The 26,892-nt window shown below is 39.6% G+C and overlaps 1 protein-coding gene across 5 annotated transcripts in view; it reads left to right on the top strand.

The window, feature by feature from the left end:
* The first annotated feature begins 6,713 nt into the window (after positions 1 to 6,713).
* REV3L (REV3 like, DNA directed polymerase zeta catalytic subunit) overlaps positions 6,714 to 26,892 on the top strand; it is a 180,440-nt gene continuing 160,261 nt past the window's right edge. For 4 of the 5 annotated variants that reach the window (XR_012124656.1, XM_073220768.1, XM_073220770.1 and 1 more), the window contains exon 1: positions 6,714 to 6,866. Coding sequence is in view for 3 of the 5 variants with exons in the window: in XM_073220768.1 (XP_073076869.1) it covers positions 6,728 to 6,866 (139 nt within the window). In the remaining 2 variants the exon portion in view is untranslated. Of the gene's footprint in view, positions 6,867 to 15,649; positions 15,778 to 26,892 lie in introns of all 5 variants that reach the window. The other variant, XM_073220771.1, reaches the window with a different exon arrangement.

Here is a 26,892-nt window from a genome sequence, read left to right on the forward strand (position 1 = left end):
GGGGGACACTCTCCTTCATGAGTTCTGGATACATGATTTAAGTGAGGCCGGTTCTGAGATTCCTCTATCCTGAAAGCCTCTTGTTTTTTGCTCCTCAAACATCATCTTAGGCTAATTTATGGAAATGGAAGAGCTGAAAGTTGTCTTTAAAATGTTGTGCCTCTCCATGTAACTGAGTGGTTAAAACGAAGAGCAGAGAGCAATTCAGCTCTCACCACAATGATTAATCTGACTTCCCTTTAGTTTAAAAAAGAAATAGAACCCCATTCTTTCAGCCAAAAAACACTTTATTAATCATTCAGGCAACACATGGCCACCCCCCCTTTTTAAATTAAAGTATCATACAGTCTTATGATGGTTTCACATAAACAGTGTGGTTTCAACATTCACCATATTATCAAGTCCGCACCCCACCACTGCAGTCAGTCTATCAGTGCAGTGAAATGCTATGGTCATACTCATCTTCTCCGGGCTGCCCTGCCTTCCCCGTGACCCACCTGCATTGTGAATGTGGATTATAGCGGGCAATGATTTGTGTGCCTGTTACACCCAGGCAGTTGCTATGAATAAATTGGAGAAACCTGCATGAAATCTTTTGAGAGCGGGTAGAGCGGCTAGCAGTTGCCTCCAGCACTTGCCCTGCACACTCAGGGCTTCCAAATCCCTCTGGGAAGGAGGCAGTTTCTCTTCCGTCACGGTTTCACAGAGGCGAGGCCGGACGGGGGGCTGGGCAAAGATCTCCCTTTGACCACACCAAGATTTTCCAGCCTCAGCACTACTGGCTCTTCGGACCAGTTAATTCTTCCTGTTGTGGGCGCTGTGCTGCACATTGTAAGATGTCCAGCTGTATCCCCGAACTCCTACTACATGTCAGCCACAGTCCTTCAGATGTGATTATCAAAAATGACTCCGTTTTAGTGGTAAAAATCAGTAAGGGCTGCTTGATTTACATAGTAGTCATCTAGGGATTTATCTCCACCTTTTCAATTACAGTTTAATTTTAATAAAGTAGTTAGAATGACAAATTTTTGTTTAGAAACATTTCTCAAAAAAAAAAAAAAAGACTCCATTTCACCAAAATGTTCCCTGCAGGGCAAAACCGCACTGGTTAAGGACCACTGGATTAAATCCATCAGACATTCGACCTCACAGTCTCTAAGAAAACTAAGTTCTTTAAAAGTAAAGGAATGAAATAAAGAAAAATTCACCTTGAATCTCACTGAGTTTACTAGAAAACAAGCAATAGCATCCAAGTAATTAAAAAGGAAGAAAATACGAATCCTGTCAAATTGCTATGCCTTTGTGCCCCGGATGAGAGCTGAACTGAAGCCTGACGAGGCTGTTTCCTACACCAGAAAGGACAAGTATGCAGACAGCGCTCAGAATACGCTACAGTACTGGAGAAATAGACTTGGAGTTAGAAAGCATGGCTTCTCGCTGGACAGACTTCACTGGCCTCGGCTTCCTGATGTGTAGGATGGAGTGTGGTGGGAAGGCAGTGAAGAGGGTTGTAAATAGGTCTTCTCGTTATTTACTCCTTTATATTTAATCCTTATAATGTGCCCAACAGAGGTGGAAAACAGTCCAATCTGCTGAAAGCTTATTTGCCAAAGAATCTGTTATATTTACCAAATACTTGTTTTAGGGAATATTCATCTTGAATTTGTTTAACAAATGTATTCTTTGGTAAAATTACTTCTTAATGAATTGGTTGTGGTGAACTGACTTAAGTTCTAAGAACACGTATTATCATCCCCATTTTATTGAAGAGAAAACTGAGGTTCATAGAAACAGGTTCATGAAGAGCTAGAACTTTTAAGCTCTACAAGGCTAATAGCATAGGGACAAAGGAAATGACATGATCTCAGAAATCTTGTTCACCTCTAACATGCTATAAGGTTAATATTCTTAAATCAAGAACTAAAACTTAAAAAAAATACGCACGAGGAAACTAAGCTCAAAATCGAATATATTAAATATATCCTACCTTATGGCAATCCTGGGGGCTTTTTACCCCCATCAGCCAATTGATGAAGATAATGAAAGTAAAGATGGTTTTCTTTGCATTTCTGTGGTTCTCTGCTCTTTTTCCAAAATACCAGAAATTGCCATCCATTTGGAGTCAACTACCATTTATATGTATGTGACACTTAAAATGCACTGGTCACCTTGAAACTTTCATGCCAAATATTTGTTTCATCACCAATGTAGGTGGTATTATCTTTCTGACAAGGGGAAAAATAATCTCTCCCAGATATGAGAATTTCGATATCTTTTTAACTCTGGTTCTGCTTGAGAATTACTAGCAAAAACTGCGTATGACCTTTGTGGCATCTATAGTGATCATGGCTCCTAACTGCAAAGTGTAGTCCATTCAAGTTCAGTGGAGAGCAGTAACTCCTCTTGGGGGCCACTTAGAAATATATAGGGACTTTTTTTTTTGTCATAGTGGCATGTAGTACCCAGGGCCAGGAATGTTAAATATCCTGCACAGTGAAGAACTGTTTCACCCAAAACACCAGAAGTGCCCTTGAGAAACACTGAGCTCAGGGTCAGCCTCGCAGGCATACAAACCGTGCAGTCATAGAGCCCAGTGCTTGGTTTAATGCTCTTCAGTCACCACTTTGAAAATCTTAGTACTTTAATGTTTGAGTGTTTGTTTTATAAATGACGTCCAGTGGTACCATGGCTCATACGTGCAAGCAGAGTAGCCGATGTGTGGGCCCCTTCTTCCTCTCACCCCACTGGCACGCAGTCCTCAATAATGACCAATGAGCACAAGATTCTGAAGGGTCTGTGCGGTCAGGAACTCAGGGAGTCACAAAGTGAGTGCAGGCAGGCGTGTTATACGTACAACAGTTCCAAGAGGCCATGCTTTCAGTGTGAGCCAGAACTTGCTTCAGGGGTAAAACACAAGTGACCTAAGAGCCCTATCATATCCTTTCTCGCTTTGCTGTTACTTATGCTGACAATGAGGACCCAGAAGGAAGGCGAAAGGTAAGCAGCCCATAGTTACCTTTCCTTCTAGTCCTTCCTTAGGTTGTTAGGCTGTGTGAATGTCAAGAAGGGAAATAAAAACAGTTGATTTGGTTTTGTGCAGCATTTACACTGTTCTGATAAGCACAAAATACATATGCATGTACAAGCTATGAAATATGAATTTTGTAATTTTGGTGGTTCCATGTATGAATTAAATGCTACTATACTTGCATTTATAAATGGCATTGTGCAATATAAAGATGACTGGCAAAATTCATTCTAATGACTTAAAATTCTAATTTTTCTTTATTTTGACATTAAAAGGCAAATTAAAAAATCATTAAGTCAAGGAAAACATGACAGAAGGGGAAAAATGCTTTATATTTTAGTACATACAATGACACTTTTTTCTTGCTTTTGAACAAGGGGCCCTACATTTTTCATTTTCTCTGGATCCCCACAAATCATGTATTTAGCTCACAGATCTCTAAGAGGACCAGAGAACCAGGCCCGGACAACACTTGGCTGGAACGACATCCAGGAAAGAACACTGACTCCACGTCACAGGGCTGTCCCAGCAGACACCCATTCCAGCGCCCCTGCCAGTCAGCACCTGTGACTGAAAACAGATGCCAGAACTCCCCACCAGCCACTTCTACTGTAGTGTCTTCCAGAAAATCCCATCCCCCAAATATAGTTGGGGCATCACATTGCTCATATTCACAGCTAGCTTGTGACTGTTAGCATCCTGACCAATGCCATATTCTGTGAAATCACCTTGAGGAATAAAGTGCCATATACACTAAATTTCACTTTTGAAATTTCACACCATGGAAATTGGCCACTGCTACAAATCAGGGTCTTCCTTACCACACCACCCCATTCATCTCCTGCTAGCACTCTAGCTGCAAGAGAGCCTGGGAACTACAGCTTTTAATTTTCTTGCTTCTGAAGTACAGAAAAAGCAAGCTAGAAGGGGGTTCAATGAACACTGGCTCTATAATACTGCCAAAAATTATGGTAGCCATTTCTTTCTGTAGATTATAAATTGCTAACAAGCAGATGCTAACAGCATTGAACAGTATTGGAAAAGAAGGCTGGCCATCTTTACTGCATGAATTTTTACTACATGCATGAATGATGAAGATACGTTGGTGAACTAGAAGAGAAAATGTCAACTGATATGACTAAAATACATTTCTAGGATGCTAGACTGTAAACTCCCTAAGGGTGGGGACCATGCCTGTTTTGTTTCTTTCTGCAGCTCAAATCACCTGGCAAACAGAAGCCCATCAACAAAAACAAAATGAAAAGAGACTCTTTAAGTATATCAAGTATAGGGTTCAATTTGGCATTTTTCACACTGTATGTAGATCAGACGGTTACAAATGATTTTACTGTTTTTAGGTGAGTTAAATGCCTGGATGTCAACAGATTACTATGATTCTTTCACATACATCCCCCAATTTGAACCTTGTAACAACCCTGAGAAGTTATAACAGTAATTACTACCCATTTCACAGACGAGGAAACAAAATCCAAAAAATAAAGTGATATGTACAAACCCATTTAGCCAGTAAATTATGGTTTAAAATTTTCATTCTCTGACTCAAAATTCCAAGACTTTCTTACTTTAGGAGTATATATTTGTAAAACACATTTGACAGTGATTAATTAGGGGAGTATTCTCAAGTTTTCAATTTGAGCATCACCTTAAACTCAATTACATACAATGGACATGATATCTAATTTCATGCTGCAAATGTTTTTCTTCAGGAGTGAACATTCTTCGGAGTTTTTGAAGGATTTTAATTGTGGCTGCAACTGCCTTTTCTTAAATGATGTTGAAAACCTTTTCTAGAAATAGCTAATCTGTGAATTCGATGCCTTTACCTTTTTCTAGTTAGGAATAGTATAATTTAAATATGTAGGTACTTGATTATAATATAATATGGGCATTCTCAATTATATATTAAGAATCATGAGAGTGGTGGGTGGGGTTGCTAATAAAGATTTCCAGGCCCCATACCCCCAAATGTCATTCAGTACGGGCCAAAATATTAAATTTTAAAGAATACTCTAGTGCCATAGAATACTGAGAATCACCGGTGTTGTGCATCTGACATTCAGCCTGTACAAAATATTTATTTTAATAGGAAACGCATTTTAGTATGGTAGTGCTTTTTAAAAATCACCTCCACAGCCTTCTAATCAAGCAGACTTTTGACCCTTCAAAATGTTAGGTGATTTCCTGATTATTGGTAGAGGTCTTGGCACCTACTACGTTTTTCATCATGCTCCGAGGATGAAAACTGCAGGCTAATTACTGTAGTATAATCAAAGTCTCAAATGCCTTGGAGCCCACGTTTGTACCAGCACCACCGACGGAATTCACAGACAGCTTCTCACCAGGGACCTGCCCCTTGGAGGAACCACAGCGGCCACTCGCGTCACTTCAAAGGCAGGCTGACCCACTAACCACTACAATGCTCCTGTGCAACACAGGGGAGCGGACGAGTGGTCTCTTATCTGGGCACATGTAAGGTCCTAAGTCCTAATTCGGGGGCGTATTTCACACTTGAAACCATGGTTTCTGCCTCCCACTGCTTAAATCTTTTTGTTGGGAAGAGTGTCTTTAGTTTTACGGAAGAAGAAACTTGAGGCCTCAAGACACCGAGGTATTTGTGCAAGGTCACGCCCAGCACCGGCGCCGAGTCAGACAAAACCCCGCCGCCTGGAGCTCCCGTCCGCTCGGCTTCTGCGGCGCCCCTACTTCCCAGCCTCCTCCGGGGTAAAGCCGTTCGGCCTCACGGCCCCGCCCACCCGCTTTCGGGCGGCAAACCCGCGCGACCTACTCGCGACGACCCTGGGAGGCCGTGTCTAACGCGGGCGCTTTCAGGGGCCTCGGCCGAACGTTTCTCGGAAGCTCCGAATCTCGCTTCCCGGGGGAGGAGCGGCGGGCGGGCCCCGCGCGGACCCGGTCGCCCCGTGAGCCGGGCGCAGGGGCCGCGCGTAGACCCCGCAGCGCCGCGGAGGAGGCGGGGCCGCGCGCCGAGCCGCCGCGACACCCGAGGAGGGCCCACAGCCCGTCGCCGGCCGCGGGCGGGCGCGCTTACCGTGTGCGGGGCGGTCTCCGTGGCCGCGCCCGCCTCATCTGCAGGTGGGAAATGGCCGCCGGCGAGACGAGCGCCGGCCCCGCGGCCCCTCCCGTCGACTCGCCCCAGCGGACCTGAGCGCAGACGCCCGCCCCTCCGCGACCTCGGCGCTCCGCCGCCCCCCACCCAGTGGCCGAGCCCTCAGCCCCCGAGCCGAGCGCCGGCCCAGAGGGCCCAGCGGCGCGCCCACCGCCTCCCTCGCTTCGCCCAGGCGGGGTGGGAGGCCGGCGCGCCCGCCCTTTCCCGCCGCGTCCCCTCCCCCCGCCGCGCGCCGGCCTCCCCTCCCCCGGTGGTTGCGTCCGTGACATCATCATCATGGCAACAGGCGCCGCAGCCTGGGACCGAGGAGCCTGTGTGACCCACGGCGGCGGCGGCGGCTCCAGCACCGAAGGAAGCGCCAGGGCGTCCCTCCTGCCGGCCAGCGCCGGGCGCTGCTGAGGCGGCGGCGGCGGTGCCCGCGGCGCCCCAGCCGGCCCGCGGCCTGCGCGTGAGGGGAGGGGGCGCCGTCGCGGCTGTGGGGCCGCCCCTGCGGAAGGCGCCGCCGCCGCTGCCGGGTCGCGGGCGACGAGGAGGCGGTGGCAGCGGCGGCGAACATGTTTTCAGTGAGGCTGGTGACTGCCGACTACTACATGGCGAGCCCGCTGCGGGGGCTGGACGTCTGCCAGGCGCCGCGCAGCCAGGCCCCGGTCCGGAGCGTGCCGGTGGTGCGAGTCTTCGGGGCGACCCCGGCAGGTGAGCGGGCGCGGGCGGGAGCCGGCGGGGCGCCCGAGCCGCCCTCCCCGCCGCGCACACGCGCGCACGCCGCGGCCGGCCCTGCGGCGGCTCCTCGCCGCCGCCGCCGCGCCTTCGTTCCGGCGCGTGACGGAGGCGCCAGCCTGGGTCCGCGCGGACGCTGCGTCCCCGCCCGCCGGCAGGCGCCGGGCGCCCGGGGTTGCGCCGCGCGCTGGGGCCGCAGGGCCGGCGGCGGGCGGGGAGCGAGCGCCGCCTCCCGCGGAGGGCGGGCCGGCGGCCGCGCGAGAGCCCGCGGCCCCAGCGCCCGTTCCTGGGAGGGCCTGGGGGGCCGGCGGCCGTCGCCCCTCTCGCCGCGCGCTCCGCTGCCCCGCGGAGAGGCGGCGCTCCCGGGAGCGGGGCGGGGCCCCGGGGTGCAGGCCGGGCTTCGGGCGGCGGGGTCGGGGGACCTGGGCCACCGCGTGGGCGCCGCGCTCGGCCGGGGCGGGCCTTTGGGGACGGCGGCCCGGGCCCGCGGGCGGGCGATGTCGGCGCGATGGCCGCCCGCCTCCGGGACGGGCTCTCGCCTGCGGCTGGTCCCGCAGCCCCCTCCCCGGCGGCCGGCCTCCCGCTGCAGCCGGTCTCTGGGCTCAGCCGCACTCCGGCCGAGCAGTGACCTTTTAATGCGAATTCTCTTTGTTAAAATTCCAGCGTCGCTAGTGAGGTTTGGTAGGTTGTTCCTTTTTAAAACTGAAAGAGATGGTGCTGTGGGCCTTGTAAGTGGGGATTTGTAAGACAAGCGCTACGAACAATTTGTTGAAAATGTAACGCCTGAAACTTGGGAGGCCAGAAAATAGAGGCGATAGTGTTCCCAAAGATAGATTTTCCGCCCTTTTAACCAGAGTGGTGGTGTCGTTGTTTCTCAGTGGAATCTCAGTGTGATACGCTGTCTGTTCTCACGTCGGGCGCAGGGAGAGAATCAGATGCTGATCGAGGGGCTCCCTGCAGCCAGATCCCCGCCTTACACGCCTAGAGGATGCACAGCGGCCTTTCTGTGTATTATTAGTTTGCATGGTTTGGATGACTTTTCACAATTTTTTTCCCTCTACACGTCATTAAGTCTGTATCCCTGATTGATGTTCAAACTCTTGTTTTATAGGAAAGTTGTTTGTGGAAATAAATGAGTTACACTGTGAGCCAGCAACAATTCAGTTACGTGAGAAAATATTCTTGAAAAAATAAGGAATATGGTATACTTTTGTGTTTCTCAATATTAAAAAAATTGACGTAAAGTAGTCTATAATATGAAATACTTATCTTTCCCTCCTGGACATCTTACAATAAATTACCTCCCGTGTTAAAAAAAGCAAACCCAAACTTTTTTTACATATACATATACATATACATATACATATACATATACATATACATATACATATACATATACATATACATCTATCTCAAAAAGCATAATGTAAATAAATATAAAAGACTTATTTGTATATATATTGGAAGATATAAAACGATTACAGAGAAACACAAACTTCCAAGTTACTAAAGGTTATCAAAATGAATTTGCTATATATATAGTTCAAAGTTTAAAACAAAAATTTTGGTTTTCCTCAACAGGTGAAAAAATTTGAAGTCACTGGCGTAAATTTGGAGTGTATAGTTTTCAGAAATCAAGCTATATTTTTAGCACATCAATATTAGTAATTTGAAACTAAAAACTAGTATTAATTAACCATAAACAAAAACTGCATAATTATCTGCTTCTGAATTCTCTCCCCCCAAAAAACTAGTCCAGTCCATTCTGTAAAATAAAACTTGAAAATAATTAATACATAGAAGTCCTTGTTCTGGCTTAGTAAAAGTCTGAATGCTAGAATTTTTAATGAAGACATTTATTGTTTGAAAGTACAAGCTGTTTATATATTTACTAATTAATAAAATAAGTTAATGAAATATTGTAACATGATAAACCTATGTTACAAAAAGTGCCATAAATTAAGACTTTCTTTATAGTAGTTAATTTTGGAAGTCCTTAATTTTCACCTTGGTTTGGAGAAAAGATGCTTTTAAATTGAATTCGCTATGTAAATGAAGCCCTGAAAAGTAACAGCAAAAGAAATTTTCTCCCAAATAAAGTGGCCATTTCAGATTTATATGATAAATTCTGAACTGATTATTACACTTTTACTAGTTCAGTTTTTCTATTTTTACATGAAAAGTTTTTCTACTGTAGAAAACAGTCCAGTTAACTTCCAATTGTCCTGATTTGAGGACTTACTTTGAATAATTTAAGAAATAAATTGTCTTAGGTTTAAAAGCTCTCTTATCTTAAGTTGGTGAAATTTGGAAAATTACCAAGAAAAGTGTCGTGTGCAAATTTGAATGGTAACTCCTGACTGACCAATTTAATCCCCTGCTGACTGAGGATGCTGATTCCTAAGAGATCACTTAAATTTTCTTCATGAGTGATGAAATTATTTTTTTAAAACCTCTTCTGCTTTTCTTTTACTCATTTTTTAAATCTCTTGAACATTGTTTTGATATAAAGTATTGAGTATTATAACTTTTGGTAACTTGTTTTATTGGAGGGCAGCTAGGTTATAAATAAAGTACAGGACAATATTTTTTTCACTTAGATTTGAATATGGGTGTGACTACTCTGGGAATTCAAGTAAAATCCTTCATTGTGAGGACCTGACTCAGGTGGATCTAGAAAGCTGTCCGGCTTCCTCATCACAACGCCTGCTTGGCTGCTTGATGCAGCTCACTGCAGGTCGACCTTAGCTCCCAGTTGTCTTAGCACCCGGTTAAACAGGATCACCTTTCAAAAAGCTTCCCTGCTGAGATGCAGAGCAGGAAGGAGTAAAGAGTGTGAAGATGTTCACAAAGCAAGTAATGAAACAAAGTGGGCCAAACAAACCATAGAGGGAGCTGCCCATCCTTATGGTCACCGAGCCACTGCCCTTCCCCTCCTAAATCGTCCTCCAGCTAGTGAAAACTGGTAGACTGTTCTAGATGCTGTTAAATATGAAATCAAGTTTTTCAGCACAAGAAATTGATCATTCTAAAATGCTATATAGATGTATGTAGCTGCTTAAAATATCCTTTTTTTTTTGCAAATTGGATTATTAACTAGGTTTAAAATGAGTACATGGAAACTACGTATTTCAACAACTCAGAAGTACAAATAATTTCTCTAAGTCTTGTTCATAGCCTTTCTTTAATAAACCATTAAAAAGCCATTTTTAAGAATGCACAGTATCTATTTAATATAATTATTAAAGATTTTTCAGGAACACTACTGAGATTTAGTGATTCACCACAAATTAGTCACTTTAATTAGTAGGTATTTGAAACCCTGAGTGACAGCTTTTATTGGCTTTCTCTATTATATTTGATTTAAAATCAGTAAATCAGAGGCCTAAGCAGGAGCACTCTTGAATCTATGAACACAGTAGGAACTGGTAGTGTGTGACTCAGTTCATTCAGTAAACATTTAATGAGAGCCTACTATGCATATTGAGCTATTTGTTAGGTGTCATCAGTATGGAGAGCTCTTACCCTCCAGAAGCTCACAATGCAGTAGAGATGAGAGACATGTAAACATAAGTAAAATATGGTTTGATTGGAGTATAACAAAAAACAAAGCAAGGGCTTAATGGAGGACCTGCTCAGTGACCACCACCTTGCAGGCAAAAAGGGGAGTCAGGGAAGGCTTCATGAAGGAAGTATGGATTAAGTCATTTTAAAGGAATTTCAAAAGAATTTTAAAATTCTGATGGAGGAACAGATACAAGGTAATTAACAAATGAAGAGAAAACTGCTCTCATCAGGGCAGCTTGGCAATGCATATCAGAATCCTTGAAATGTTATTTCTTGACCCAATATTTCTAGTTTTAGGGATTTTAATCTACGAATGTATATCTTTTGGCAAAATCTGATTATCTTTGGAATCCATCTACTTCTTTTCATTATCCATTACCACCTTAGTCTAAACTACTAGTATTTTTGGATGAGTTTGCAATAGCCTCCTAATCTTGGCCTACCCTAATCCACTCTGTTCCCTTCTACTCTGTTTTCTACATTATAATCAGAGGGATCTTTTCAAAATGCAAACTTGATTTTATCACCCTACTACTTGATATGCTTCAGTAGCTTTCCATTGCATTTAGGATTAAGGACAAAGCTACATGTCTCATGTGGTGGCGTGTACATGTCTTGGAACATCTTGCATAGTCTGGCCCTACCTTTCTGTCCAGTCATGGCTTGAGCCATGTTCTTCTTGCCTTGCTCTTTGTGTTCCAGCCATATTGGCCTTATTTCAGTCCCTTACATTCTTGCCATGCTCCCTCCCACAATGAGGCCTTCGTACCTGCTGTTCCCTCTGCCTAGAATGTTTTTCCTTTTCTTTTACCTAAATTCCAATTAATCTTTCCTCAGGGAAGCCTTCCCCATCATAGACTCTCAAAGCTCCATGAACTCTCCCTCATAACACTTGATACAGTTGTAATTTTATATATGTTGATTAACATCTGTTTTTCCCAATAACCTCCATAAATGCTGGTAATATGTTCATTTTTGTTCACCATTATACAGTCAATGCTTACCATGGTGTATGAAAATCAAGCATTTGTTACACGGACTAATCAATAGATGATAATCATCATAGAGAACAAACCCAGATGCCCAAGAATTGGGAAATGGTTACATAAATTGGGCATATTCATATAATAGAATTTTTGTCTTAAAAATAATATTTGAAAATAAACTAATGCAGGAAACTGTTGTCAGTATATTACATGGAAGAAAACCAGTTTACAAAACATTTGTTAAAAATGCAGAAAAAATTTCACCAAAATGTAAAGGTTGGTTATCTCTGGAAAGTGTGTTTTGATTTTACAATTTGAAAAAAAAAAAATCTGTGTACAAACTTAAGGAAAAACTGCTTTCTAATTATGGTTCAGAAATAGAGTAAAAATGACTTGAGGTTCAAACTGGGCTCCAGAATATGTATCAGCCAAAATGTGTGACTGCAAGATCATAGTACTGAACTTGATTACATCAATTCAGTTTAGGAACTGCAAAATAATTCTTATGGCAAAGCAAGCCAGTAGTTTATGGTTTTATTATACCCATTTATATGTAAACTGATTTTAATTTTAAAATGTTTTGAAAAGTAATGTGGTTTTGGCACATGACAGCAGTGAAACAGAACAGACACGAGAAAATGACTAAAATAAATCTAAGAATACTTAGTATATGATAATGGATGCTTACCTATCAGTAAGGGAAAAAGAATTATTTAATAAACAGTATTGAGATACCCAGTCATTTGGAAAAATAAAAGTTGCCTTCCAGATGAGTTAGAAGATTTGAATGTGAAAAAAAAAAGTAGGATAATTACATTTAATCTAGGCATGATGAGGGTTTTCAAAGTGTGAAACAACTGAAACCAGATTGCTGAATTTTACAACATAAAGTAAAATTCTGTGTAGAGAAAAAGATCATAAAGTTAAAAAAAAGACTTTTCACAAAGAACTGATTTCCTCTTAATATAAAAAGAGCACCTGGAAAATAATCCAGTAGAAAAAATGAGCACAATTCGTATGAAAATATGTGCAATTTTATTTATAATGAAGATGTAAATTAAAACTACAACATACCATTGACCTGTCGAATTAGGAAAGATTGATTACATAGTATAACTTCAGGAGAGTGAGAGGAGAGGAAAGTGGACATTCTTGTATATTGCTGGTGGGAATATAAAATGTTCATTTTCTATGGAAAGCAGTTTGGAAATCATTTTCAAATTTTAAAACATACAAATGTTTTGATCTAGCAATTTCATTCAAGGAATTTGCCCTCAAAAAGATTTTATATATCAGCATGTAAAAATATTTATGGCAGCATTGTTAGTCATTGCAAAAAGTTGGAAACAAGTGAAACATAAATCATTGGGGGAGTGGTTAAGTAAATCATGGTATATCTATTCAATGGAATACTAGGCAGCCCTTTAATGAGGCAGCACTATGTGCATTGCTGTGGTGCCATGTCTAAGTTATATTAAGAGAAAAAATGGGTAAGACTCAATGTATAGTGTGCTGCCGTTTGTATGGTTTGAATATGTGTGTGCGTGCGTATGTATAAAACATCTACATATATATATATACACACACACATATACACACACACACACATATGTGGATACATGCAGTTTGCTAAAGTTTGGTAATAGTAGTTGCCTCCAGTGAGGGGGGACTGGTGGCTTAGAGGCCAAACATAGGAGACTAAACTGTTTTTAGTATACTGTTTGGTAATTTGAGTATTTTTCAGTTTTTCACTATGTGCCTGTCATAACTAATCAAAGTTTTTTTTTTAAGTTGTACTTGCAGAAACTGATAAGGAATAACAAAAATAAAAGATCACAGTAGTTGTAAACAGTTGTCAAATGATTACTGCAATACTGGTTAATTTTAGGTTTTGTTAGAAATCATTTGATTCAGAGTTTCCTGATTATGTTATGCTGGAGGATGGACTTAGGGTGGGGGTGTGTGTATGAAGGAAACTATGGCATGATGACCAACAGCCAACAGTTACTGTCCTTTTGACATTTTAAGTGCCTTAATTGAGGTGCGTTGCTACTGGGAATCTCCTTCTGCCGGCCACAAGTATGTAGTTGCCTCTTGTGGAGAAGGGATCATGGAGCTGTTAAGGGCGTTTGTATTCCAGGTGTCCGTGGAGCTTATCACTGAGCGCGAGGTGCAGCACGCTGACAATGAGAGGACAGGGTAGCAGGGATGTTGGTGCGGGTGCTCAGCTCTAGGCCTAAAGTTCTGTATCTGCCTATATTGGATCCTCCTAGCCGTGTATGTGATGTGCCATTTAGCATGCTGCAAGATGACTGCCTAACAGTACCTGTGTGTTCTGCAAAAATACAGCATCATTGTTACTTTGAAATATTGTTCCCGATGTGAAAAAGATTGGAGTTGAAGTTTATTCATATTATTATAAACATTTAAATTTTAATTTTTCTTCTATGATTCCATAAATACAATATGATAACTTTTTATTTTCCCAAGACCAATGTCGATGCCTCCAAATGCCTTCCTGTTGGCCAGTGTGCTTAACAAACTTTATTTACAATGTGAAAAGGGTAGGGAAATGCTATTCTGGTCAAATCCTCTAATTTTATATTTAAGAAAACCCAGAAATCTGGATAGGTAAGCTCAGAAATTTGTCCAGTGTCCTCTATAGATGGTTGGTGTGGGGCTGGGTCTGAAAACTGGGCATCTTGACTCTCCGCTCATGCTGCTTGACATGAGCCCCCCACACCTGCCGGGAGAACTGCAGGAGCCTCGGTGGTGATTGGGAAACTGACCCATGGGACCTTAGAGGGACTGCACATGCACAACTTAGAGATCTTTAGGGCCTACTGTGCCCAGTAGTGCTTAGAATCTTCCTTTAGAATAGGTTATAGTAGGGTTTGTTTTGTGATGATTGTAGCTATTGCCTTAAAAAAAAAAGAAGTAATAAAGGTTAGGCTGTAGCAAAAGGAATTTAGGACAGATATAAACAAAAATTGATAGTTTTCCAAAGGAAAAAGGAATGTGTCAGGAGATGTTTTAAGTTTCTGTGGTACTATAATAAATTTTCTCTAGTCTTACAGTTGATTGAATTAGAATTTGTTCAGTTAAAAATAAAGAGTGAAAAATCATTCAGGTTTGAGTCTGTTATTTGTTAAATAGGCTTCAAAGGATGTTTGGTTTCGCCCTAAGTATTTCAAAGAAATACTTAGAAACTGATAAAGATATGAGATGTGGTATAGTGTATGTCACATTGCTACCTGGTGCCCTTTTAACACCACAGTGATACTAAGTAAGAGAGGAAATAATGGGATTTAAGGCACAGTAAACTTGGGTAAAATTGTGTTAACTTAGAGTTTCCACGTAAGAGACAGGTAAGATGGGAGTAGGTATCTTAGGCAATTAAAAAAAATTCCACCATCCCAATATAAAGTGGTTTTTGAGAGCAAAACAAATTATAAGTAAAAAGAAAACCCTCTTAATGACAGTCTGTTTAACTTCTTTGTGTGTGGGTGATTTTTTGTTTGTTTTTGGTCATTTTCAGTTTCCCAGATGATTTTGTGTTTCTTCCAGTTCTCTGTAGATTTTAAATATATATTTTTTATGAAGAATATTTTGTTGCTTTATTAGTACTGGCAAACTGGACTGTTTCCTGCAGCAGAAATTGAATATATGCCTAGCAAAGTAAATTCTGAAAAAAAAAGGGTTAGTAATTGTCATTGGAAGTTTTTAGAAGAAATTGTCATTTGGAAAAAATTGGAGGTTTTTTTCCCCCCCCAATTCCATTTTCTTTTTAGATGATAGTTGCAGGAAATACTAAGAGTTTGAGGTCAATTTCCTTGGGGGCAGTTATTTAATTTTCTTTGGATTGAGAAAGCATTTACTATATAAACTATTCAAATAATAAAAGGAAGCATGTTACGTCAAAAATGCTTGTGTAATATATAACAGTATACTTAAAGTTTTCTATTCTTCTCCCATTTATTACCACTGCCAAGGAAGTATAACAGAATTAAAAGAAATACCTTATTTTGCATATGTATTTATATACTTCAGAGTAATTTATATATTAAATTAGGTTTTGTTTGAGATAATGAAAGACTTTGTAAGTAAGAGTACATGTTGATATGTGAAAAAATGTGAAGTTGAAACATGTTGGCATACTCCTAGTTTCTCAGAACAAGAAAATGACTAACCTAAATTTCATTTCAGAATAAAAACCAAGACAAGCCACATAAAAGCAACCTAAAAATTAAACTGTCATCATATTATTTGTTTTAAAACTATGGAATAATATATCTGAGGAAGATTTCTCTCAAAATTGTTTTTCTCAATTTCAAGTAAGTAATTTATTTTGGTTAATATATTGGGGATGAGGGGGGTGGGGGTGAGCCTTGGCATTGACGTTAATAAATCCTGCTCATCCGTAAAGTAACAACTCAAATATTCACCTCTTTAAAGCCTTCTGTGACTCCTTTGTGCACTCCCAAAGATTATCTCTGGTTTCCCTTAGTCCTAAGTCCCTTTCATGTTGCTGATGAAGGATTCACTGTATTGAGCGAGTGTTGTGTTTGTCTGTAGGGATAGTCACATGGCACTGCCCCTGTGTGCCTGCCCTGTCCCAACGCCCCCCACCCCTTCTGCTGAGAGGCCCTGGGCAAGTTATTTTCTTCTGTGAGCCTTAATTTCCTCCTCTGTAAAATGAGTGTTAACAATTTCTACCTTCTTCGGTTATTAGTATTAAACACACAGTGATCAGCAAATGTCTGGGGTATGTAGCAAAGTGTGTTACTCCCTTTACCCTTCTGACTCCAGAAGCTGCCATATTCTTAATACATACTAAGCACTCTTTTTAAAAAATGTTTGAATTGAAATGAAAAGTAGAATTTTTGTTGCATTTGTCCATTCACCACAGAAGGACATATTAAAATTCCTGCATGTTGTGGTGTAAGGCTTTTTACAGTTGGTCACTGATTCATATGTCTGCAGGCTAAGTAATTATCTGTTTAAAACACTCTTAAAAAATAGGCTGTTTTTTTTATAAGTACCCCACCTAGGCCTGACTTTTCTTTTTTAACTACTGTATACGTATTGACAAAAAAGTGTCCAGGTTTGATCTTGCCTTGAAAAGCAGCAGTGTCAAGCCATTGATAAAGGAGTGACTATAGTTTTCCAGTGCTGCAAATTAGGTTGAACGTATTTCTTGTGAAAGAGCCTTATTTTCCAAAGCAATTAGTAGTGCCTTCTTTTTTCCAAACAACAGTAGAACAAGTTGAAAGTGTGTGCACCAAAGGTCACGGTGAAAGTAACAGTAGGATGTATTGCTCCCTTCTTATTTCTGCCTTCTGTGAATTCATAACACAAAAATTCAAGCCTCTGGTTTTTAAACCTACTTTTGATTGTAGAATGTGGACCAGGTCAATTGATTATTGCTTGGAGTTTCAATTCTCTTCACTGTATTTTTTTCTGCATATATTCCTGGTTTTTTTTTTTTAGTAACATCTTTTAATTTTCTTCATGAAGTCATTAGAAAGATTTTCAGATTTATCTTGATGACTCATACTTGGTTGATGATGCTTAGTGATTTTAAAATAGAAGCCAGGTTAGTTGAAAGACCTTAATTTTACATCATTTTACTAACAGGTTATAGACCATTTACTGAGTCCTTACTGTGTGCCCTGTTGTGTTTTAATCTTCATAACAAGCCTATAAAATAGGCATTATTATTCCCATTTTATAGGTGAGGAAATTAAGACATGAAGAGGTTAATAACTTCACCTGAAGTTATTCAGTATATGTTTACCTTAAAGCATGTGAGGATTAAAATGAGGAAATGTGTATTAGGCTATTATCTGCCTAAACAGAGGGAGCAAAGAAGCAAAATCTGAAATGTGTATCCCCTGACACTTCCAGATTTTGATAGTAGCCATTGAGACATGACAGTGACCGTGAATATATTCTTACTCACTCTTTTTTGGGGATAGTATACCTTGCTACTTTATTGAACCTTTTTTTCCCTGAACATTATTAATGTTGCCTCTCAAATTCATTTTCCCATTTGGACTGAATTATTTTGTCTTATGTATTGTTTATAAGGTGATACTAGTTTAAGTAAGTAGTATATGAATATATTTTCATTGTGAAATTTAAAAAAAAAACGAATTTTCCTTGACCACCATTCCTATTACCTCTCCATTTGTATCAGTTTTTTCATAACAAACCTCCCCAAAACTTGGTGGTATAAAACAAGAACTATTGTTAGCCTGTGATTCTGGGATGGGTTCAGGTGAGCAGTTCTGCTCCTGCTTCTGGCTGGGCTTGCTCCCGTGGCTGCGGTCTGCCCCGGGGGGGTCAGCGGGGAGCTGGTTGCTCTTGGATGGCTTCAGGCACGTGTCTGGATATGGGGCCGGCTGTTGGCCAGGGTTGGGGAGGTGGTGTGTCTCCAGCAGGCCAGCCTTCATCTGCAGGCAGAAGCAGGGTTCATAGGAGCAGCAGGTGAGGGCAAGCCCTGTGTATTTTCTCTTTTCTCATAGGCCAAAAAAAAAAAAACATGGCCAAGCCCAGAGTCAGTGATTTTTGAGTCAGTGGGAGGGATTTCCTAAGAGTGTGTGACTCCGTGGGGACCATTATTACAACAATCCTAGACCACCGTTGCTGGCTGGTTCATCTTTCAGGAAACATTTGTCAGTTTGAGAGTGCCCTGCTCTTGAAAAAGTATTGCGTTTAGGCAACTTACTCAACAATTCAGATACATTTAGTTAATTCCTTGTTCTTGTTTTATTCCATTCTCATCATCCCTCAGCATAGTCTAGGTTCCATTCACTTAACAGATGTTTACTGTGCACCCACCAAGTGCATGATAGGGTGTCACTAGGTAAGCCCGGGATAGAGGGAGACTGCTGTGTTTATCATCAAACTTATCTACCTATCCGTTTCATTATATGAATAGGAGTCTATAAAAGCAGACAATTATAGCAGTTTTTTGAAAATGACCAACAGCCCCACTTGACTCCATGTATCTTGTTTACTACATTTTTTAAATGTCTTACAAGGATTTCTTCAAGAGAAAAAAAACTGTAATACAGAAATTTCAGTGTCTACTCTCACCAGCAATTTGAGACTTTTTTCATGTCTTTACCAAGATTATGTTCTCGAATGTTTTGATTTTTTTCCAATCTAATAGATAAAAACATGGTTCTCTGTTTTAATTTGCATTTCTTTTATTATGAGCAAGGTTGACGATCTTTCCATATGCTTGGGAGCAGTTTGTATTTCCTTTCCAGGGCACTGCTTTTTATCTTTTACCCACTTCCTCTTGTGAGTCTCAATCTTTTGCTTATTGATTCCGAGGACCTCTTCGTATACTAGAAAAATTGGTTTCTGTATGTGACTGAAGCTGCAAATATTTTTCCCAGTTTGTTTATTCTTGTGGTAAATACATTTCATTTAAGTATTTTTTAATTTTATGAAGAACTTTTATATCTTAAATGAAGCTTTTAGACTACATTGAAGTGAGATTTAATATTAGGCATGGGAATGGAAGAAAAAGGTCCTGCCTTATCACATCTTGAGAACTTACTGTTTAAAACCAACTTAAAATGAACAGTGTCAAAAGAATCTATCTTTGATTCACTTCTTTCTCTTTTAAGTTTGGTTCTACAATGATACCACTGCTTTTGACAGACCAGTCCAAAAAGTAGGAACATCCTGTAGAGGGCTATATTTAGACGATTAGACTGTGGAGCATAGTTAAAAAATACATTGTTACTTAAAATGAATTGTTGATAAGTATCACTTTGAATCTTGTCTAAGGTTGTGCAGGCGTGTGTGTAAGTGTGTGTTATATGTACAACTCATATGTAGTGGTAGTGATTCAAGCGGTGCTTTAACTCATACATAACCTTTTACCTATTCAGCCAGCCTTTACCAAATGAACCAGATAGCTACATTAGAGTGTTAAATTAGGCTAGCCTTCACCCAGCCAGCCACATAGGAGAAAGACAAAGAAACAGGCTGTGACGTTTTTTGAGAGAACAGTAATACTACCCATTACCCAGATAATACCCCACATTTTTAATAAGATTGTAGGTAGCTAGGAAGAGGGTAGCAGAGGCATGTGGCATTTTGATATACTTTGACGTCTTCCCTTGACTTCTGTATAAAATGGGATCCGAAAACCACAGTGCTGAAGAGATTAGCATGTTAATACAGTTTTCTAAAATTCATAAAGTTGGAAAACTCTTCATATGTCATTTTACCCAGCAGCATCAAAAAAGCAGTAACAAATAGGACTCTTTAAGGGATTTATAGTGGAGACTGACAGAAGACCAGTTTTTGCCATGCTTTACATAGTTTTTAATTTTTCAAAGTTGTTGAGGTGTTCTTCAGGGTCTATTTGTATAATCAATATCTTCATAAGTGTTTCATCGACAAAAGGAAGTTTTCCATTTATTTGATACTGAATTGTTGACATACTAATTATTTCCTTTTTAGTCCTTCCAAAAATATTAATATTTATGAAGTTGTAATACATCTCACAGTGTGTACATTTAATACAGTAATTTCCCACCTGGAAAGCTGATATTAAACTGATGAGACAGCTTTTGACTTCCTAAAGAAAATAAGATATTTTCACAATTTGTTTTCATCCTCTGTTTATTTATTTTTTATCTAATCTGCCATGGAATGAGATTGTTTTTCACTTCATTTTGTTCTTCATTTTTGCCTTGCATCTCAAATTGTTTTAACTTTATGTATTCGATATTGTGTTATTTGGCACATAAAGCTTTCCTGAGTGATATGTCGTCTACAGTAGTGCTTCTCAAACTATCTGTGATGAAGAATCAGTTTTTCTTCTACTTCTTTAAAACACATTAAAAGTAAACCACCAGAAAAATAAGAAAAAACAACAAGCAAAATACAGGGTCCCCCTTTTTTAATTATTATACTAAACAGGGTTAGAATTCCTGTCATATTACTGAGTATCTAAATGCCGACTTCCAAGTTTTAAACTTGTCTTGGTGCACACCTCCAGCAAATAGCTAGTCTGTGAACTTCATCTCAGCAGCACTGCAGATATCTTTTCACCAGTCTAAAGAAAATATTTAATACTTTTCTTTTTGAATTTTCTTGTCTCACATCAAAATTATTTTTCCTATTGCCTTTTAGTTTGACTATTTCCATGATATATATTGCCTGACACTATTTTTAATTCTTTTTATGTAATTTCATTTTTTAACCCTATCTGAGGATCTTTCCAGTAGGACGGTTTCAATAAAAATTTATTATAATTGATATATCTGATTTTTTTACTGCTATAGTTTTATACTTTATACTGTTATTTCACCCTTCCCTTTGGTTTTCATTTTTTGTAGTATAAGTTCTATTTGAATGTTTTGTTAAAGCATATATACAGAAATATTTAAAAACATATATACAGCAGTGCAGCAGTGTAGTTGTAAAATTCAAGAACAAATCAAAAATATTTTCTTTTATGTAATATAAGGAATTAGCTTATTTTAGCTTTTTTTACGGTCAGCTTCCTAAGTTAATATTTAAGATTAACTAATAAATGTTGAATGTTTTAAACCTTGTATCTTCTCTTTCAAAAAATTTTAGCTTGTGTATTACATTTCAATAGAACAATTTGGACTCGACTCTGTGAACTTGATATGGAGCCCTACCATCAACCTACTTATACTATACCATTTATTTATACATATTCTTGAGTTCCAGTTTTGATTTTTTTTTTTGAATTGCCTCAAGTATGTTTTTGGGTACTATTTTTCAGGAGATAGGCACATGGGTTACTTTTTTGAGCCCTTGACTGTCTGAAATGGCTCTCTGTTGCATGCATGTGTTAATAATGACAGCATGGTTCAAACATGATATTCTTGTGTCCCAGGCTTTTCCTTTAAAATTCTCTATAAACATTTTTCTGGTATCTCTCAATTTTGACTGAGACAGAAAACTCCTTTTGATGCAGAGATGCTAGTGATTTTTGTTTTGGGATAGTATTTCTACCTTTGATTATTGCTTTTAAGCCATTTGTTATGCTTTCTTTTTTAATTAAAGAAATACCTGTTATGGTGGATTAGTTCACATTTCTTTTTTATGCCTGTCTTCCCTTTTTTTTTTAACTTTGTCCTTTTCCATTCTTGGTGAACATTTTTGTTTTCATTTTCTATACCACTAATGTCTTTTTCTGCAATATTGATTCTCATCCAGTGTGCATTTTAATTTTATTGTTATTTATGGCCCTTTCTTCATTATCTCTTAGAGTTCCACTTATATCTTAGTCTATATATGTTGTGTTTTTATTTCTTCCTAACTTTGTTAACCTGTCATCTTTATTAAAGACATTTCACATGAACTTTATTTTGTTGTACCTTATTGAGGACACAGTAGATACTTTCTACATTTCTTCTGTTACCTAATGTAAATTATTACAGATGCTGTGGCATTTTAGGATGTTTTATCCATGCTGCTGAGTGTTCACATAGGTGTTCATGATCCAGAGGCGGTGTTGCCAGTGGGCAGAGTATGGAAAGTCCACTGAGTCATCTTCATTTTCCATTTATAAGTTGATATAATTGCGCTCCCAGATATACAGAACTAATAATTGTGCACAGTGTACCGAGGTGTAAACATTGATCTAATGTCTCTTTGGGATTGAGGTCTGAGCCTTCCTCTCTCGTCACTGCACAGTCTCTGCCGTGTGGGAGTGAACTTATAACTGGAGAACCTGAGATGATGGTTTTGTTTGGTTTTTGTGTTTTACCCAGAGCATTACATGAAAGTCTCCAGGTTGTAAAGGCCCTAAGGACTTTGATGATTTCATCAGTAATGGAGGCTAATTTAACATCTGGGGTGGAGAGAGCTATACTACACTGGTACTGGAATTTGTGATTTTGGAATAAATGAAGAAAAAGAAGTATTGACCGAGAGAATACCACCTTAGACATCTTAGAAAGTGCTTAGTAGGGTCTGGTTTTCGCTGGAGCAGTCCGTGTCCCCAAGGTAGGGAGTAGGGTCGTGTATCTTAATTATTGTAGTGAAAAATTGAAAGGTTATTACGTATTTCATTGATTCTAAGAAGTATTACCCCTCGTTTTTATCTGTAATCAATATGTGTCTTACAATCAACGGTGCACCATATATAATTGGCAGCATTTTTTCTCTTGTAGTGGTATAAAAGTTAATGATGTAGTCATCGGCATCTTAAATTCGGTAAAATATGTTAATAGACGTGTAGCTTAGTGCCCTTCCAAATTGAATATATTTGTCGTGAGTGTAGAGTTATTAATATATTTCCTTGTGCAGTTTGACCTTGGGTTAACTTCCTAGCTTTATAATAAAGATAGAATGTATTATTCGGTGTAACCAAGCACCAATTGCCTTGATAAAAAGGACTCATGATTAGTGAATTACATATGGACTGGGAGGGCCGAATGAAGAGCTTGGGGTTTGCCTGAGTGTGATAACTCTTGGAATTGAGCAAATCTGTCGTGAAGCTCGGGAAGACATGTCTGCGGGTCAGGGAGAGAGCGAGCTTGTCGTCCTACAGGTACTTCCAAGCTAGGGTAGCTACGGCACCAGGCCTGGTAATCTCACGCTCTTATCTGTGACTCGCCACCTGGGCGCGCCAAAGAGAAGAGCCCCTGAAATGCTGTGCAGACTCCGCTGAAGAGGGACCGACCATCTGGCGTTGCTTTGCTGGCATGCTGTTTCCTGTTAGTGTGGCCTGTGTGAGCCTGCGTGTCCAGTTGAAACTGAAAGAGGCATTGTACTTATATTTTGGGATTTTATTTATTTTTTGGTTTGCTTTTAATATTTGCTGAATGCATCTGTACTACTTCGTAAGAATTTTAAGTTATAAACATGTAATAAATATGAAAGTATCTATAATAGGTGCAGAGTGAGGATCATTACAAACATTTGTTTTACTCAGGATAAGAAATAGGATATTGCAAATGTCTTTGAAGTCTCTGATTGCTTCCTCTTCTCCTGTCTTACTTTGGTTCCTGATTTGGTTCCTTGCTTTTCTTTATAGTTTTACCTCATATGTGTATATCCATAAATAATACATTGTTTAGTTTTATCTTCTTGGGAGCTATTTATGTGTACTGTTCTTCTGTGACTTTTTCCTCCAACATTATGTTTTTGGGAATCATCCACGTTGAATTGCATAGCTGTAGTTCATTCATCTTCACTGCTGTGTAGTGTTAACACTCTGTGACTATACCATTTTATTTATTCATTCTCCTGTCTGTGGACATTTGAGTTTCTGTTTTTTACACCCCAATTACAAACAATGCTGTTAATGAAAACTGTTGTATATGTCTTTTCCAAGTGTATGAGGATTTACATGGTTATATTAGGGGTGAAACTGCTGTGGTGGGGTGTGCACATCTCTGTTAGGAAATGCCAAATTGTTTTCCTAAGTGGTTCTACCACAATTATACTCCCACCAACAGTGTATGAGAGTTTCTGATGCTCCACATCTTCATCAACATTTAGAATTGTCAGACTTAAGTTTTAAATTAATTCTTAACAGTTGTAAGTGATATCTCCTGGTGACTTTGTGTATTTTCTCTCACTAGTAAGGTTTAATTTTTCCTTAGGTTTATCATATTTGTCTATTTCTCTTTCACATCTACCAGTTTTTGGTTCATGTATTTAGAAGCTTTGTTAGGTCTTACATATTTTGGATTATTATGTCTTCTTGCTGAAGTGATCTCTTTATCCCTCGTGGTATTCCTTGTTCTGAAGTCTGCCTTCTCTGTCTTTAATATAACCAATCCAGCTTTCTTTTGGTTCTTGGTTACATCATATATCATGTCAAGAACTGTGAAGGGTCTGAGATTTTTACCTTCTTGCAAGTTAACTTGACACAGATTTCATAAATGCTGGCAATAGACAGATGTTCCTGGATTTCCATTTTATTGATGATTAATAAGGAGGGACTGCCTGTGGGAGATGGATTGCAGGCCATCCTAACAGCTTTTACTTTCAACCATTTATGTTTTTAAATTCAGAATGGGTTTCTTGTGGACAGCATGTAATTGGGCATATTTGTCTGTCTAGACTATAGTCCTCTGTCTCTTAATTGGTATGTTTGGATTGTTTACATTTAACGGAACTAGCAATATGGTTGGAATAAAATCTACCACTGTGCTAGCTGTTATTCTGTGTTTGCTTCTTCCTCTTTTGGATTACTTGAATATTTTTATTAGTCTTGTTCTCCCCACTATTTACTTATTTATCTATACCTATTTTTAAGTTAATTTAGTGGCAGCCCTTGGAGTTGTAAAATATATTTGTAATGAGTCACAGTCTTCTATTATATAATAGTACGTAGTGTCATATGTACTCTAAGGACTGGATACTCCCAATTCCTCCTGCTCACCCTTTGTGCTTCTGATGCCATACATTTTATTTTTATATATGTTGTCAACACAATATCTATTACTAATATTTTTACTTTTGCAGTTACCTTTTTGAGCAATTACAAATAAGAAATAAATGAAGTTTTATATTTATCATTTATGTCATTTCTGGTGGTGTGAATTTTTTTGTTGTTATCATCAATCTACAATTACATGAAGAACATTATGTTTACTAGGGACCCCCTTCGCCAAGTCCCCCCCACAAATCCCATTACAGTCACTGTCCTTCAGCATAGTAAAATGTTGTAGAATCACTACTTGTCTTCTCTCTGTTGCACAGCCCTCCCCATTCTGCACTCCCCCACACTATACATGCTAACTGTAATACCCCCTTTCTTCTTCCCTGCCCTTATCCCTCCCTTCCCACCCACCCTCCCCAGCCCCTTTCCCTTTGGTAACCGTTAGTCCATTCTTGGGTTCTGTGATTCTGCTGCTGTTTTGTTCCTTCACTTTTTCTTTGTTCTTATACTCCACATATAAGTGAAATCATTTGGTACTTGTCTTTCTCCGCCTGGCTTATTTCACTGAGCATAATATCCTCTAGCTACATCCATGGTGTTGCAAATTGTAGGATTTGTTTTCTTCTTATGGCTGAATAATATTCCATTGTGTATATGTACCACATCTTTATCCATTCATCTACTGGTGGACACTTAGGTTGCTTCCATTTCTTGGCTATTGTAAATAGTGCAGCAATAAACATAGGGGTGCATCTGTCTTTTTCAAACTGGGCTGCTGCATTCTTAGAGTAAATTCCTGGAAGTGGAATTCCTGGGTCAAAAAGTATGTCTATTTTGAGGAACCTCCATACTGCTTTCCACGATGGTTGAACTAATTTACATTACCACCAGTAGTGTAGGAGGGTTCCCCTTTCTCCACAACCTCGCCAACATTTATTGTTGTTTGTCTTTTGGATGGTGGCGATCCTTACTGGTGTGAGGTGATATCTCATTGTGGTTTTAATTTGCAATTTCTCTGATAACTAGCAATGTGGAGCATCTTTTCATGTATCTGTTGGCCATCTGAATTTCTTCTTTGGAGAACTGTCTGTTCAGCTCCTCTGCCCTTTTTTTAATTGGATTATTTGCTTTTGTTTTGTTGAGGTATGTGAGCTCTTAATATATTTTAGATGTCAACCCTTTATCAGATCTGTCATTTACGAATATATTCTCCCATACTGTAGGGTACCTTTTTGTTCTATTGATGGTGTCCTTTGCTGTACAGAAGCTTTTCAGCTTGATGTAGTCCCACTTGTTCATTTTTGCTTTTTTTTTCCTTGCCCGGGGAGATATGTTCACAAAGAAGTCGCTCATGTTTATGTCCAAGAGATTTTTGCTTATGTTTTTTTCTAAGAGTTTTATGGTTTTATGACTTATATTCAGGTCTTTGATCCATTTTGAGTTTACTTTTGTGTATGGGGTTAGACAGTGGTCCAGTTTCATTCTCTTACATGTAGCTGTCCAGTTTTGCCAGCACCATCTGTTGAAGAGACTGTCATTTCCCTGTTGTATGTCCATGGCTCCTTTATTGTTGGTGGTGTTAATTTTTTTTGTGTGGGTCCAAGTTGCTGTCTGATATCATCTCACATCTATCTGAAGAACTTCTTTTAACATTTGTTGTAGGGCAAGTATAGTGGTAGTGAATTATCTCAGTTTTTATCTTTCTGAAAGAGACTTTATTTTTCCTTTGTTTTTATGAAGTGCTTTTTCTGAGTAGGGAATTGTGGGCCAACTTTTTTTCTCACAGCACTGAAAGGGTGTTGCTCTGCTGTCTGGCCTGCATAATTTTGCTTAGTTACTCTGATTCTCACTGGAATTACTTACTCTGATTCTCTGTGAAGTGTATTTTGGTTTTGGGCTGTTTTTAAGATTTTCTCCATCTTTGGGTATGATGTGTCTATTTTCTTTTGTTTGGTGTTCTCTGAACTTCTTGGTTGTGTGGTTTGGTATCTTTTACTTAATTTGGGAAATTTTTAACTATTATCTCTTCATGTATTTCTTCTGACCT

This window comes from Manis javanica, chromosome 13 (assembly GCF_040802235.1).
Source record: "Manis javanica isolate MJ-LG chromosome 13, MJ_LKY, whole genome shotgun sequence".
NCBI classification, from domain to species: Eukaryota; Metazoa; Chordata; class Mammalia; order Pholidota; family Manidae; genus Manis; species Manis javanica.